General features: G+C 36.4%; 1 protein-coding gene across 6 annotated transcripts in view; it reads left to right on the plus strand.

Moving 5' to 3' along the window:
- GALNT13 (polypeptide N-acetylgalactosaminyltransferase 13) overlaps positions 1 to 15,559 on the plus strand; it is a 574,171-nt gene that overhangs the window by 480,564 nt on the left and 78,048 nt on the right. For all 6 annotated transcript variants that reach the window (XM_057551814.1, XM_057551815.1, XM_057551817.1 and 3 more), the window contains one exon: positions 15,218 to 15,357. In XM_057551814.1, coding sequence (XP_057407797.1) covers positions 15,218 to 15,357 — 140 coding nt within the window. The remainder of the gene's footprint in view (positions 1 to 15,217; positions 15,358 to 15,559) is intronic.

The following is a 15,559-nucleotide window of genomic DNA, read 5'->3' on the forward strand; positions in this document are numbered from 1 at the left end:
CACAAAAAGGCAATGAACTATCTATTGATGTGTAATAACTTACCACAAACCTAGTGGCTTAAAACCACACACATTTTATTGTCTCATATGTCCTGTGGGTCAGGAGTCTGGGCAAGGCCTAATGGGGTCCTCTGCTTCAGGGCCTCTCACATGGCTGCAATCAACATCTCAGCCAGGTCTGCTGTTTCACTCAAAGCCCAACTGGGGAAGGATCCGCTTCCAAGTTCACATGATTGTTTTCAGAATTTAGCTCCTTGCAGATTGTCAAAGTGAGGGGTTCAGTTCCTTGCTGGTTATGCCAGCAGTTTCATGCCTCTCCATTGAGACAGTTGCATATTGCAGCTTACAACAAGGCAGCTTAATTCACCAAAGCCAATAAGGGAGACAGCAACAAATCAGCTTAATTCACCAAAGCCAATAAGGGAGACAGCAGCTTAATTCACCAAAGCCAATAAGGGAGACATCTTGCCAGCAAGGTGTAAGTTCCGATCTTAATGTAACGTCATCACCTTAGTGACATCCCCTCACCTTTGTCATATTCTGTTAGAAGCAAGTCACAGGTTCTGCCCACACTCAAGGAAAAGGGACCACAACAGGGGCCTGAATTCCAGAAAGTGGGGGCAATCAAGGCCGTTTTAGAGTCTGTTTGTCACAGAAAATAATACAGAAATAAAGCATGATTAATTCTTGGTAATAGCCAAACAACTTTTATTTCCCTAAATATTCCTAAAAAATAAAACCAGATGGCATTTTGTGTAATGCCCATCCAATTCACTCTCCATCTCACCCCACCCATAGTTGATTAACATTTCAGCTCAATGGTCACTTCCTTGGAGAAGCCTTCCTGACCTCTCCTCCCTAACCACCAGCTAGGATCAGCCGCCTATTCTATGCTTTTATACTCTGAGCATATCTCAGATACATCTGTAATTTTACATTTGGTAATTTTCATTTGTGTTGGTTATTTGATTAACTACTGACTAAGCCGTGAGGGAAGAAACTGTATGTAGTTTTTGTTCAACACTTTATTTCTATCACCCAGTACAGTATATAACACAGAGAGAGAAACAATGAGAACATATTGGGTGAAGAAACATGTTAAAAGCACTGAACTGAAGTCGAGAGACCTAGGTTCCAAGCCCTTTCACTTATCAGCTGTGCTACTTCATGCAGGTCCAATTAGCTTTCTGAGCCTTAGGTTTTTTTCATCTATGAAAGGTCAGTTCTAACTCAGTTAAAATTTTGATGCAATTTTGTGATTTTATACTGTTCTTAATCAGTAAATATTTACTGCATTGAAATTTTTTCCCTGAGTTTTCAGTAACTACCTCCTTTATTTTCTGACCAATGATGTTGAGGTTTTAACCTATTTGCAACAAGCAAAGTCAAAGGACAGGAGAAATAATGTGAGACACTTAAATCAACATTTGCAAGTTTATTTATATTTTAAGAAACACTCCTGATATTCTTCAGAGTTTGTGCATTTGAATACCATAGCTATGGTATGATTCAAAATGCTTTCCTTTCCCTTAGACAAATCAAACCTTCACCAGAAAACAAAAAACTACATTATACACATGCTATTCCTTTCAAGATGTTGGCATCCTGCCTTCCCCTTCAGCTGCCCAAACCCCCAGAGGGTTTGTTGAATTAGATGGTAGCATAGACTTAGACCAGTGACATCCTAAGAAAAATACGAAGCTCTAAAAAAAAGAAGAGAGGCATCTTAGAATTCTCTGTGTAATGAAGTACTAGACTCTAATGTAGAAGAATATTTTAGCATCACAATAGTACAGCTGACACACTTGGCCTGTTTTCATCATTACTGAACGTTGCCCTTACTTGGTAACTGTGGAGAAGTTCTCATACCAAGCAGTGTTAAGTGTGGTTTGTGAACTGTATCTTTTGTATGCAGTAAATAAACTTTGCTTTGCTTTCACTATCAAGTCTTTGACATGACTGGTGCTAGAAGAAGATAAATACTGCATGGGAAACCCAGGAACAATATGTTACTCTACCTTTCCCCCCAATCATAAGTCAAACTCATGCTTATTGAAATTTTTGTCATGGGTTGCTCCATAGTAAGAGTGCACAGTGTCCCTGGGGTGACTAATGACTCTTCTGTAGCCTTTTTCAGCTCACTCATTTGTAGTAGTTCAGGACAGAAGGGGGAAATTTTGTTGTTGACAATGGAGGTTGAGAATATTTTTATAATTTTTATTTCAAAACAGAAATCGATATGTTCTCTTAGAACAGTTTTTCTTTTTCTTTTAATCTGAATTCCTACTGTTTTTAGTAGTTTTCTTCTTAACTGAAAAACCATGATTACGGAATTTGTGTTTTTCTTGTGTGGTGTATGTGTCAAAATCACCATAATGCACAAACGTAGGTAGGTGAAATATAAGTACAGAGATGTGTGGAGCTTCAGCTTCATTTTACTAGTACTTTGGGGTTAGAAAAATGCTTGGATTGAGACCTTAAATGATACCTGTAGGAGTGCAATTCTGAGAAGTCTTGAAAGTGAGGTATGCTGTGCTTCTCACTGAAAGGGCATCAGGGCCAATGTTAAAGTTGTTGATTCCCACTCCATCTGATATACAACAGAAGTGTGCAGGCTCAGAGAATTACTAGCCTACTCTTCTGTGATGGGATGATGTGCTCCTTGAGGTCCATATCCACATTAAAACAATAGCAAACATAATAGGTAACATTTAGTGAACACTTACTATGTATCATGCACTGTTTAAGTGTTTTACTTGTTAACTCATTTAGTAATCACAATAACACTCTAAGGAAGATGCTATTATTATGCCCATCTAATAGAGGAAAAAACTGAGGCCCTATGAGGTTACATAAATTGCTCAATATCACACATCTAGTACATTGCAGGGCAGAATTCAAACCCAGGCAGTGAGAACCAGTCTCTCTCTAAGTGAACTGATGTGTTCTTAATCTCCTTTAATCATATCTCCGTATATTCAGAATTATTTTCCTTTGCTGAATAAACAAATATTTAAAAGATACAGAAGTCATTCCTGTTGAAATATACACACACACACACACACACACACACACACACACACACTGTAGGTTTACATTTTGTTAGCCTAAATAATCAAGAACTGACTATGTGTACTTAGTATTTCTTCTGTTTGAAACGTGCTCCATAATATAATCTCAGGTATTGCTTTAGTTTATAAAATGTAATAACCAATTCACACTAGTCTTCCTGGGCCATATTAGTTTTTTTTTTTTTTTTTCTAATAACTCACAATCCAAAAACATAATTAGATGTACTTATTGGCTTTGCAGACAAGGCTGACAAAATACAGACTAGGAAAATGCACTCAAATATTTAAAATTGTTAATGATGTTCTTTGTTAATGAAACCAGGTAATGCTCTGGAGCCAAATTTTGTATATAATTATTTCTCTCCCCACCCCCCCTCCCTCTCTCTCTCAACACTTTCAGTAAGTGTTAAGTAGTAATTCTAAGTCATGAAAGCAAATAGAGACATATTTCTTAAATACAGACATACTTCTCTCTTTTTTCTAATTTGTATTGGAGTATAGTTGACTTACAATGTTGTGTTAGTTTCAGGTGTACAGCAAAGTGAATCAGTTATATATACACATATATCTACTCTATTTTTTTTTTTTTTTAGATTCTTTTCCCATATATGCCATTACAGAGTACTGAGTAGAGTTCCCTGTGCTATACAGCAGGTTCTTATTAGTTATCTATTTTGTTTATAGTAGTTGTATATATGTCAATCCCAATCTCCCAGTTTATCCCTCCCCCTCCCCCTTATCCCCTGGTAACCATAAGTTTGTTTTCTATATCTGTGACTTTACTTCTGTTTTATAAATAAGTTAATTTGTACCTTTTTAGATTCCACATATAAGCAATATCATGATATTTGTTTTTCTGTGTCTTACTTCACTTAGTATGACAATCTCTTGGTCCAACCATGTTGCTGCAAATGGCATTTTCATTCTTTTTTATGGCTGAGTAATATTCCATTGTATATATGTACCACATCTTCTTTATCCATTCCTCTGTTGACGGACATTTAGGTTGCTTCCATGTCCTGGCTCTTGTGCTGCAATGAACATTGGGGTGCATGTATCTTTTCGAATTATGGTTTTCTCTGGGTATATGCCCAGGAGTGGGATTGCTGGATCATACAGTAGTTCTATTGTTAGCTTTTTAAGGAACCTCCATACTGTTCTCCATAGTGTCTGTACCAATTTACATTTCCACCAACAGTGTGGGAGGGTTCCCAAGACATACTTCTTACACACACATATATGGGAGAAAGTGAGAGAGAGAGAATGAGATGGAATGAAAAAGAGGGAAGAGAGAGCATGTGCCAGAGATCAGTACAACTAATATTTAAAGAATAACTATTGGCACCAGGTACTGTTCTAAGAACTGAACATAAATACACCCATCAATGAATATATGTGTTTGTATTTACTGCCATTGTCTCGGTTTAATTAAAATCTTTTTTTCATAAATTTATTTATTTATTTATTTATTTTTGGCTGTGTTGGGTCTTCGTTTCTGTGCGAGGGCTTTCTCTAGTTGCGGCAGGCGGGGGCCACTCTTCATCGCGGTGCACGGGCCTTTCACTGTCGTGGCCTCTCTTGTTGCGGAGCACAGGCTCCAGACGCGCAGGCTCAGTAGTTGTGGCTCACGGGCTTTGTTGCTCCGCGGCATGTGGGATCTTCCCAGACCAGGGCTCGAACCCGTGTCCCCCGCACCGGCAGGCAGACTCTCAACCACTGCACCACCAGGGAAGCCCTAATTAAAATCTTGCAATGGAAACTTGCTAATGAAAAAATTTGAAAAGCATATAGAATTTTTCCCCCCACAAAGGTTTTTCTCTAACAGGATCAATTTATGTCCTGTAAATGACTAATTTTTTTGCTTAGACATAGAAAATACAATAAAGCTATGTTTCTCAAAACGTTTTCAATGGAGTATTATTGTCACAAAATTTTTCAGAAAGGACAGTTAAATTTGGGAAATATTACTTTCGATATTCAAAATGCACTGTAACATAGTAAAGGTTATGAGAAGTCTTGTAGTAAAGATACTTACTTGACTTTAACTCATTGTTTCTATTAAAATATGACCAGCTAATGTTTAAGTACTATATTTCATCTAATTTAAGCTGTCATCAATTTAAAGATCACCATTTTCTTATTTGCTACTAAGAAAAAGTCTCCACTTTAAGTATAATGTATCACTTCCTTTTCACTTAAAATTATTTTGTCCCTATTACGGGAACTCTTTCAGACATAAACTATCCAGATAGCTTTTTGATCATATGTCATTCTTGTACTACATAGAATTTGTTTTAAATAAGCAAAATAAATTGGTCAAGCAACTTCTTCATATTTGGAGGCTGACTCTTTTGAATCACTTTTCAATGCAGATTTACTGCTGTGTATGTGTTTTCCATCCACTGTCATTCTCAGTACCATCAAGATGATTGATGATGTGGGCTTTCTTAAAACATTGTTATTCCTGGGATTTTCTTTAAAGTCCCTAAAACCATTCACGAAATTTTCATCTTAGCACTTTCTTGATCTTACCAGAAGTATCAAAGGAAAGTTTTTCAGACAATAATCAGGATGTATTTAAATGCCTATTGATTTAAATTTGCATTAATTAATTACTGAAACTGCAATTGGCTTGTTATTCTACAAAGAGGAAAACAAGTTTGCACATGTTCAAGCAGCATCAGTTACAATACAATGTGTTTTGCGCTCGAGCAATTGTAAGATGCCATTGATTATAAAATATATCACTACTTCAGAGAAGATATAATAATATGTGTCATGAAACTGAAGAAACAGTTATCTCCAGCATCCTGCAGAATGAGGAATGGATAGTACAAAATTCATGAAGCATTTTATGGAAATATTTTGGTTGATCATTCAATTGCACACTGAAACTTTCTGGCTTGTATTTAATTGTCAAATCAATAGAAAAACTCCCAATTATGTCATTACTGATCATTTATTTCTATGAATTCAAGTTTGTCCTGGATCTTGGATCACATTGATCTGTTAGGACTGGGAGAATTTGCCAAGTGGATCCTATCCTTCAAGGAATGATAATTACCATGTCGTGTACCACTATCCAGGGAAAGATATCTCTGTACAGGTTTTTCAAAGTTTCTCCAATTTTTCCATGTTGTTCTAGTAGAATGGGCAAGAGCTTGGACTGTGATAAATGGATGTGAATGACTTCTGATCCTCCTCCTGATATTTTCTAAGTAAGCTTGAGCATGTTATTTAACCTTTTAAAGTCTCAATTCTTTCATCCTTAAACAAACAAACAAAAACAATAATAGATAGGGATATTACAGAGATTTAATGAGAAAGTATGTATGAGTATCTATAGTGGACTTAAGGAAAAAACATGAAGTGAAAAAATTTAAGAATTACTTTATGTTTAAAGTAATTACTGATAGGTATGTACATACTGCCATTTTGTTAATTGTTTTCTGGTTGTTTTTGTAGTTCTTTTTTGTTCCTTTCTTCTTTTGCTCTCTTCCCTTGCGATTTGATAACTATGTTTACTGTTATGTTTGAATTCCTTTCTGTTTTGGGTGTGTATCTACTCTAGGCTTTGGATTTGTGGTTAGTATGAAGTTCATATATAACAGCCTTTATATATAAATATTTTAAGTTGATGATCTCTTACGTTTTAATGCATTTTAACAACCTGCATTTTTACTCCCCCTTCATGTTTGTTATTGACATATTTTACATTTTTTTGTTTCATGTATCCTTTAATTACTTATTGTGGATATAGATATTACTACTTTTGTCTTTTAACCTTCCTACTAGTTTTATAAGTGGTTGATTTACTTTTACTGTGTGCTTGCCTTTACCAATGAGATTTTTCCTTTTGTAATTTTCATATTTCTAGTTCTGGTCTTCTCTTTTAGCTTTTGCTTGTCTGTAAAACTCTTTATCTCTCCTTCAAGTCAAATGATAGCCTTTCCAGGTAGAATATTCTTTATTGCAGGTGTTTTCCTTTCATTACTTTGAGTATAGTGTGCCACTCCCTTCTGGCCTGCAATGTTTCTGCTAAAGTCAACTGATAGCCTTTATGGGAGTTTCCTTTAAAAATGTAACTAGTTGCTTTTCTCATGCTGCTTTTAAGATGCTCTCTTTAATTTTTGCCATTTTAATTATAAATTGTCTTGCTGTGGACCTCTTTGGGTTCATCTTGTTTGGGAGTCTCTGTGCTTCCTGGATCTAGATGTCTGTTTCCCAGGTTAGGGAAGTTTTCTGCTATTATTTCTTCAGATAAGTTCCCTTACCCTTTCTCCTCTTGGGACTCCTATTATGCAAATGTTAGTATACTTGATGTTTTCACAGAGGTGTCATAAACTATCAGCATTTAAAACTTTTTTTCTTTCTCTGTTCAGCTTCAGTGATTTCTACTCCTCTTTCAGTCCACTGACCTTGTCCTCTGTGTCATCTCTGTACTGTTGATTCCTTCAAGTGTATTTTTTTATTTCAGTTACTGTACTCTTCAGCGCATTTTGAGTCGTCTTTATATTTTTTAACTCTGTTAAAATTCTAAGTTCATCTCTTCTTTTCCCAAGTTTGTTGAACATCTTTATGATTATTACCTTTAAGCCTTTGTCAGGTAGGCTATTTATCTTCACTTCATTTAGCTTTTTTCTATGGTTTTATCTTGTTCCTTTGTTTGGAACATATTCCTCTCTACCCTCATCTTGCCTAACTTTCTGTGTTTATTTCTATGTGTTAGGGAGGTTATGTCTTCCAATGTTTGAAATGTGGCCTTATTTAGGTGGCTTCCTATGGGGCCCAGCAGCACACTCCCCTCTGGTCACTAGAGCTTTGTGCTCTTTATGCTCTATGTGGCAGCATGTTGCCTTCTGCTGTGGCAGAGCCGACTACTGTTGGCTTGCTGATAGGCAGGGCTGGTCCCTGGCCAGGTTGGTTGCCAGGCCTTGCCTGGTGTGGTGGCTGCTGGTCCCCTAGTGGGCAGGACTGGGTCCTGGAGTGGCTGGCTGCAGAGCCCAGTGGGGTGCAGGGCTGGTTTCTGCCTGCTGGTGGGCAGGGCCAGGTCTTAGAGTGACTGGTTGATGACCAGGGATGCCAGGGTTGGTGCTAGCCCACTGACAGGCTGGGTCCCAGCATGGCTGACTGTGGGGCCCGGGGGTAATGGGAGTGGTGCTGGCCTGCTGGTATGCATGGCCCAGTCCCCACTCAGCTATCTGCATACCATGCGGAATCGGGGCTGTTGCTGGCCCATGGCACTTACAGGGTAGAGGGAGGATTTCAAAATGTCACTTGCCAGCAATAATGTTATAGGAGTAAAATGATCCCCCCAAAATAGCGGCCTCCAGTGGCCATCTCCTTCTTCATCCCCAGAAGGAGACCCAGTTGTCTCCTGCCTCTCCAAGATCAGCAAATGGGTCTGACCCAGGCTCCTTTCAAGCTACCATCTCTGGGCTTTGATTTGGATTGTATGAGATTTTGCATGAGCCCTTTAACAGCGAAATCTCTGTTTCCTATAGCCTTCCCACTCTCCTAAACATAAGCCCTGCTGGTCTTCAAAGCCAGACATTCTAGGGGCTCATCTTCCTGGTGCAGGATCCCTGGGCTAGGGGGCTCAATATGGGCTCAGATCCCTCATTCCTTGCAGAGAACCTCTATAATTGTGATATCCCTCCCATTTGTGGGTTGCCAACCCTGAAGTTTTGGGTTCTGACTATACTGTGTCTCCATCGTTCCTACTAATCTTATTGTGGTTCCTTCTTTTTTTTTTAATTTTTATTTTATATCGGAGCATAGTTGATTAATGATATTGTGTTAGTTTCAGGTGTACAGCAAAGTGATCCAGTGATACATATGCATGTGTCTATTCTTTTTCAAATTATTTTCCCATTTAGGTTATTACAGAATATTGAGCAGAGTTCCCTGTGCTATACAGTAGGTCCTTGTTGGTTATCTATTTTAAATATAGCAGTGTGTACATGTTAATCCCAAACTCTCAATCTATCCCTTCTCCCCACCCAGTAACCATAAGTTCGTTCTCTAAGTCTGTGACTCATATCATACTATGTGGTTCCTTATGTCTTCAGTTGGAATAAATCTTCTGGTCATTTGCATAGATAGTTATTATGCAAATAGTTATAATTTTGGTTTGTCTCTGGGAGGAGGTGAGTTCAGGGTCTTCCTACTCCACCGTCTTTGCCACCTTCCGACCTGCCCACACTTTTGACTATAAAGATCAGATAGACTTAAATAAATTGAGAAGTTGTCTGATATTTGATTCTTCTGTGTGCTACTGCTCTCAGCAGAAGCTGTGATCTTTGTACAATTCATTATTTCATTTTTATTCCGTTAAAATAAAATTGAAGTAATAATAGTAAATGATAAATTTAACAGATAATCACTGTGTATTATTAGCTGGCATGTGTCATCAGCCTCTTAATATAGTTCTATCCAGTGACTTCCTAATGAACGGTTATGAGCCTGGGTAACTTGTATGCAAATTAAGAATGGGTAAAAATTAAAATGGCAGATTAAAAGAGTATTTTTAAACTAAAAAAAAATTCCAACTAATCTGCTAAACATCTGACACAATATAGTACTTAGATACTCTAGAATACAGTAATCCTTAGTTGGCTTAAAAATGATCTTTTTATTACACTTGAGAAGGAAGAAATGTAGATACTTATTCAAAAAGCTTTTGATGACAATTTTTCAAAGAAAATAACAAAATAAGGATGATTTTTCTCTTTATAAGGAATTTTGAAAATATCAAAAAATTCTTAGCTGAAACTATGTATACTTATCTATAATAATCAAGTATATTGTTAATATATCATTGTACATAAAAAACTTTGGCTGTACAGTTTTAACTTTTGTGCTTAAGGAAAAAATAGATTTTTTAACTTTTTTTCTTTCTCTTTTTTTAGTAGCAAAGGGAATGTACTGTTTTTATTTTTCAGTTATTTTTGTTGTTCCATATATTTTCATTCTACTCAGTTATGATGACAGTGTAATAAAAATTCTTTATATTTTATTTACTTTTCCCATATTTTATAGACATAATTATTTCAATACAGCAATTATATTTTGTCAGTTAGGTATACCATTGATTTACTTAAGAATTCCCTTATTGAAGGAAATTATTTCCCCTTTTCTCCACTTTAAGCTATGCTGCAATATGTATTCTTATGCACAAAACTCTAAACTTTAGTCTATAATCAGGCTATTCTGTCATCAGGTACTTTGATTATAGGTAACCAGAACTATTAGGCTTATTAGGTATCTACTTGGGAAGAACTTAACTGAGATTATTATGACCTTCTATCTATTATCTATTTAAAGAATTAAAGCATAATTGTTCTATGTATCTAAATTTAATACTACCATGAAATAGATTTTAAAATGATGAATGACAGGTTATTAAATAAAACTGACCATAAATGTTATCATTTACCTATTAATCAAACCTGCAAATGTAGAGTTACTTAAAATACTTTTCATTCTAACTCATCATGAAACTCGGTCAGAGCTTCTCCAGCATTTGTGCAAGTCCCATTGAAAAACATACCTTAAAAACCTGCAACTCCTGTAAGTTGCCTTTGAAAAAAATCATAATTCATTGATTCCTTCTATTGCAACCTTCTTCCCTCACCCTATTCTATTTTTGTCATAGCATGTATCACCTTCTAATGTATTACTGTTTGCTTATGTTTCCTTACCCTAGAATGTAAACTCCATTGAGGAAGATACTTTTGTTCACTGATGTATCCCAAGTGCTTAGAAAACGGTGCCCTGTATATAGCTGGAAGATGATAAATATCTGCTGACTTAATGTTGGCCTGGCTTATGCTCTCTCTCTTTGCCTGCTTTTCTTTCCATGTTTATCTTACTCCTGTATTGGCTTCACTGTCTTAGGCATTCTCTCTATGGTAGCCTCAGCAGCTCCAGGCTTTAATCATCTTTATAGCTAGCAATTCCAGAAGAAACAGAGCTTCAACTTCCTAACAGTCCTAGAAAGTTGTCAGAGTATACTTTTATTAGCCTGGATAGTTCACGTGCCCATTCCTGAGCCAATCATTATGATGGGTTGTTGAGTAAGGCTGAGAAACGGACTGCTTTGATTGTCTTGGGTGTTACTCAGAATTTGGCCTGAGCACAGCAGCATCCCCTGGGAATTTGTTAGCTATGCGGATTCTCAGGCCCACCTCTAGACCACCTGAATCAGAATGTGAATTTCAGCAAGATTCACTGGTGATAATGCCTTTATTCTATGATCCCAGTGGAGCCGGAAAGGCAGGAAGGGGAACACGGTCACCAAGACACACAAAGTGAAAGTGGGGCTGTGATGGTTGCCCAAAGAAAACTTGAATGCTCTTACCAAAATGCAGAATGGATGTTGGGCAGGCAAAAACAACAGGTGTCCATTACAATACATAATATGTATTCAGTAATTATTATATACCACGTACTGTACTATGCCTTTTTCAGACATTATTTAGTATTCACAACATCGTACAAGATATCATCAGACAGAATACCTTAGGCTTCAAGAGATTAAATAATTTGTCCAAAGTTTTCTTTGGAGAGGCAATGAGAGAATTAACCTGTGATACGATATCACGTACTAACAAGTATGCTGGAGAACAATTAAGCAGGATAGAGGGATAGAGCATTACCAGGATGATAGGAAGGGTGATCAATTTAGATAGGAAGGTCAGGGTGAACCTGAGGGAGTAAAGTTTGAGCAGAGATTTGGACAAAGTGAAGGACAACTCATCTAAGTTCCAGGGTAATACCTTTCCAGACAGGGGGGAAAAAGAGAAAGAGAAAGCCAGTGTTGCTACAATGAAGTGAATATAGGTGATTAATTCAGAGAGATAACCAGAGTCATTTCATGAAGAAGCTTTGGCCATGGCTAGGATATTGTCAATTATTTTTAGCACAATGGAAAACTACTGGAAGCTCTGGAGCAGAGAAGCACATGATTTTATTTATATTTCAATTATATTGCCTAGGGAGCAGGCAACAGTAAATAAAGGATAGATGCAGAAATGTAAGATGTCAGGAGGACGAGTGAAGAGGCTATGGCAATGCTAGTCTAGGCAAGAGATGAGAGAGAGTGGGACGAGGATGGTGATGGGGATGGTAGAGGGGCTGGGGATATACAGATAGTCCCTGACTCATGATGATTCAACTTAATTTTTTGACTCTACTATGGCATGAAAGCAATATGTATTCAATAGAAACTGTACTTCTCAAATTTCAGTTTTTGATATTTTTCCTGGCTAGCAACATGCAGCGTGATGCTCTCTTGAGAAGCTAGGCGGCCCCAGCTCCCAGTCAGCGTGCAATCAGGAGGGTGAACAACTGATATACTTAAAACCATTCCGTACCTACTCAATCATTTCTGTTTTTCACTTTCAGCTATTCTGTATCCATTCAATCATTCTGTTTTTCACTTTCAGTACAATATTCAATAAAGTACATGAGATATTCAATAATTTTTTATAAAATTGGATTAATGTTAGATGATTTTGCCCACTTGCAGGCTAATGTAAGTGTTCCGAGCACATTTAAGGTAGGCTCAGCTCAGCTATGATGTTTGGTAGGTTAGGTGTATTGACTGCATTTTTGACTTAATGATATTTTCAACTTATGATGGGTTTTTCAGGATGTAACCCCACAGTAAGTAGAAAGATCCATATTGTGAATTGCTAATGAATTGAAAGTGTGTGCGAGATAAAAGGAATACTCCCGTGTTTTTGCCTTGAGAAAATGGGTGGATATTTGTGCTACTTACTGAAATGTAGAACCTTGACGATGGATCATGTGGGAAATCAAGAGGACCTTTTTAGACATGTCAAATTTGACACACCTATTAGAAATCCCAGTAAAATTGCTGGGTAAACAATGGGATAAACTACTTCAGAGAGGTTTGGGTTGGCAATAGTTTAGGAAACAAGTGAGAAGGTATTTTAAGCCATGGAAATGAATAATCTAATTCAGACTCTGTTTCATAGTCACTCATTGACACAAACTAACAAAGGTCTCACCATCTTGTAGCTGCACACACAGGAGTATGAGGCCTGTGGCAGAGGAAAAGAGAGCTGACGGGTCTCATACAAGTCCTTCTATTCTTACAACCAGAGGGACATTGGTCAGAACCAGTCAGATGTCCTTGCCTAACTGCAGCGTTCTGAGAAATGTGGAGGAATTGATGAAAGTTTGGTGAGCACTTCTGTGTCTTACCTAATACTGAATATCTTACCTCTAAGTAGGAAAATATCCATACAGAGGGGAAAAGCAATGCTTACCAAAATATCAAGTCCATGGTATTTTTGTGCATTTCTAATGGTAATCTCAATAAGCTCTATCATTCTCCACCAACCACCCTTTGAAAAATCTGATGTGGGCAATTAACATTTTCTCTTATCTCATGTAAAATATATGCAAATGAACCTTTAAACTTTCTTCCAATCAGAAAAGTGCTCATAAAAGCCTCCTAGGAAAAAATTCTGGAGCCAGGAATACTAAATCTGAACATGATGAAAAGGGAGCATACTGATATATAAATAAGCCACTTTGAGTAAATTTGCCCACCTCGAAAATGAAACGAGAACCGTAAAACTAAATGTTGAACTAAGTCCTTTGAAGCAGCAGTGCCTTTTTTTTCTGGGTCCAATAGCATCTTTTTATAAGATGATATTCAAGACCATATATTTGTGTAGCTCTTAACACAAAGAGAAATTCTTTTAGTGATCTATTTTGTAAATGTTTCTGAACCTCTTCTTTTGAAAGCTGCACTCCAGATTGGAAGTTCTGGATAGAATTATTTTGAAAGGAAGTATTTATCTGTCTAAAAAGCCCAAAGATCACGTTGTTTTCATCCAAACACTAGCTAGAAAAATCAATATTTTATCTTAGAAGGAAATGGTTTGGCTGCTTAAGCACAGCAGAATGCTTTCTAACAACAGTAAGACATTTAATTTTGAGAAAACAAAAATTCTGAAAGAAACAGGGGTGGTGGGGGGTGGGAAGGACGGGCAGGTGATTGAGCTTCAAGAGTATCGCCTCATTTGAAAATAGTGACCCAAGTAATGGTATTAGTTACAGACATTTCAATTTCCTAAACAGTTGTTCCTTTCTTACAAAATGACTAATTGGCTTTGCTGCTTGGTTGGGACAGAATATACTAAATACTGGGCCATTTTTTTCCTGTGCCAAAGTCTGGTTGCTTACTAGTCTTAAACATGTTAAACAGAGACCTTTTCAAAATAATCTAAGAAATAATTGTCATCTTATCACAGTTATTTAGTCACTTCAATTGTCATTTTAATATTAATGAGCAATTCATGTCACCGTATCTTTTATATAAAACTTAGTGGCATTGTTATTTTTCTCAACTAAAGAGCATTCTTTTATGATCTTCAATGGAAATATTCATTTTAAATTCATATAGTCTATTATATGAAGTACAATTAAGCAATTTTAATATACACATGTAAGTATATTTCATTTACTTATGTTTCTTTATTCTTATATATTTACTAACTTACTCAAGGATTTGAAGTGGTTTACGCTAACTTGTAAAATAAGATAGGAAAAAAAATCAATAAAAAAATATTAGGTCTATGGTAAACCTAGATAGAATAAAAATTCAAGAAGAAGGAAAATTTAGAACATATATGTGCCGTCCATTGTGAGGACTATATTTATGTAAATTTCTCATGAAATCCACAAGTGGTGAATAAATGACACTAAAGGGAAAATATGAGCAATAATAAAAATAGTGGAGCTACTGAAATTTTTATTAAAGAGAAACAACCACGTTATCACACATCTCAATTAAGCTTTGATTATGAGATACTAAATTAATACCAAATTACACTTAGTTGATTAATTATTGAATCTAGGAAGTACAAGTACTTGGTGATAAATATTTGCATTTGAAAAGTTATAACCAATGGAAAACCTTTTAATATCCATTTAATGTACTAATTGGATGATAGTAAGAAAATCAGTGTAGTAGCAGCTGCATATGCAATTCAATTTGATGCAAGTTTAATTATAGACAAAAAAAACTGATAGCAAAGTAAACAGTGAAACAGTGCTGAAATGAAAATAGCACAAACTGATTTGTGTGTTTCTCTGCAAAATTGCAGGTGTTGTCAAAGTGGATTATGGAGATGTGTCAGTCAGAAGAACACTAAGAGAAAATCTGAAGTGTAAGCCCTTTTCTTGGTACCTTGAAAACATCTATCCGGACTCCCAGATCCCAAGGCGTTATTACTCACTTGGTGAGGTATGAATTATTTATTTTGGTTAAGTTATAAATATATTTTGCAAAAGGAGCAATTTCTAAGGAGCTCAATATTTTTTTTAACATCTTTATTGGAGTATAATTGCTTCACAATGGTGTGTTAGTTTCTGTTTTATAACAAAGTGAATCAGCTATACATATACATATATCCCCATATCTCCTCCCTCTTGCATCTCCCTCCCAC

This window comes from Balaenoptera acutorostrata, chromosome 8, assembly GCF_949987535.1.
Source record: "Balaenoptera acutorostrata chromosome 8, mBalAcu1.1, whole genome shotgun sequence".
In the NCBI taxonomy this organism is placed as follows: Eukaryota; Metazoa; Chordata; class Mammalia; order Artiodactyla; family Balaenopteridae; genus Balaenoptera; species Balaenoptera acutorostrata.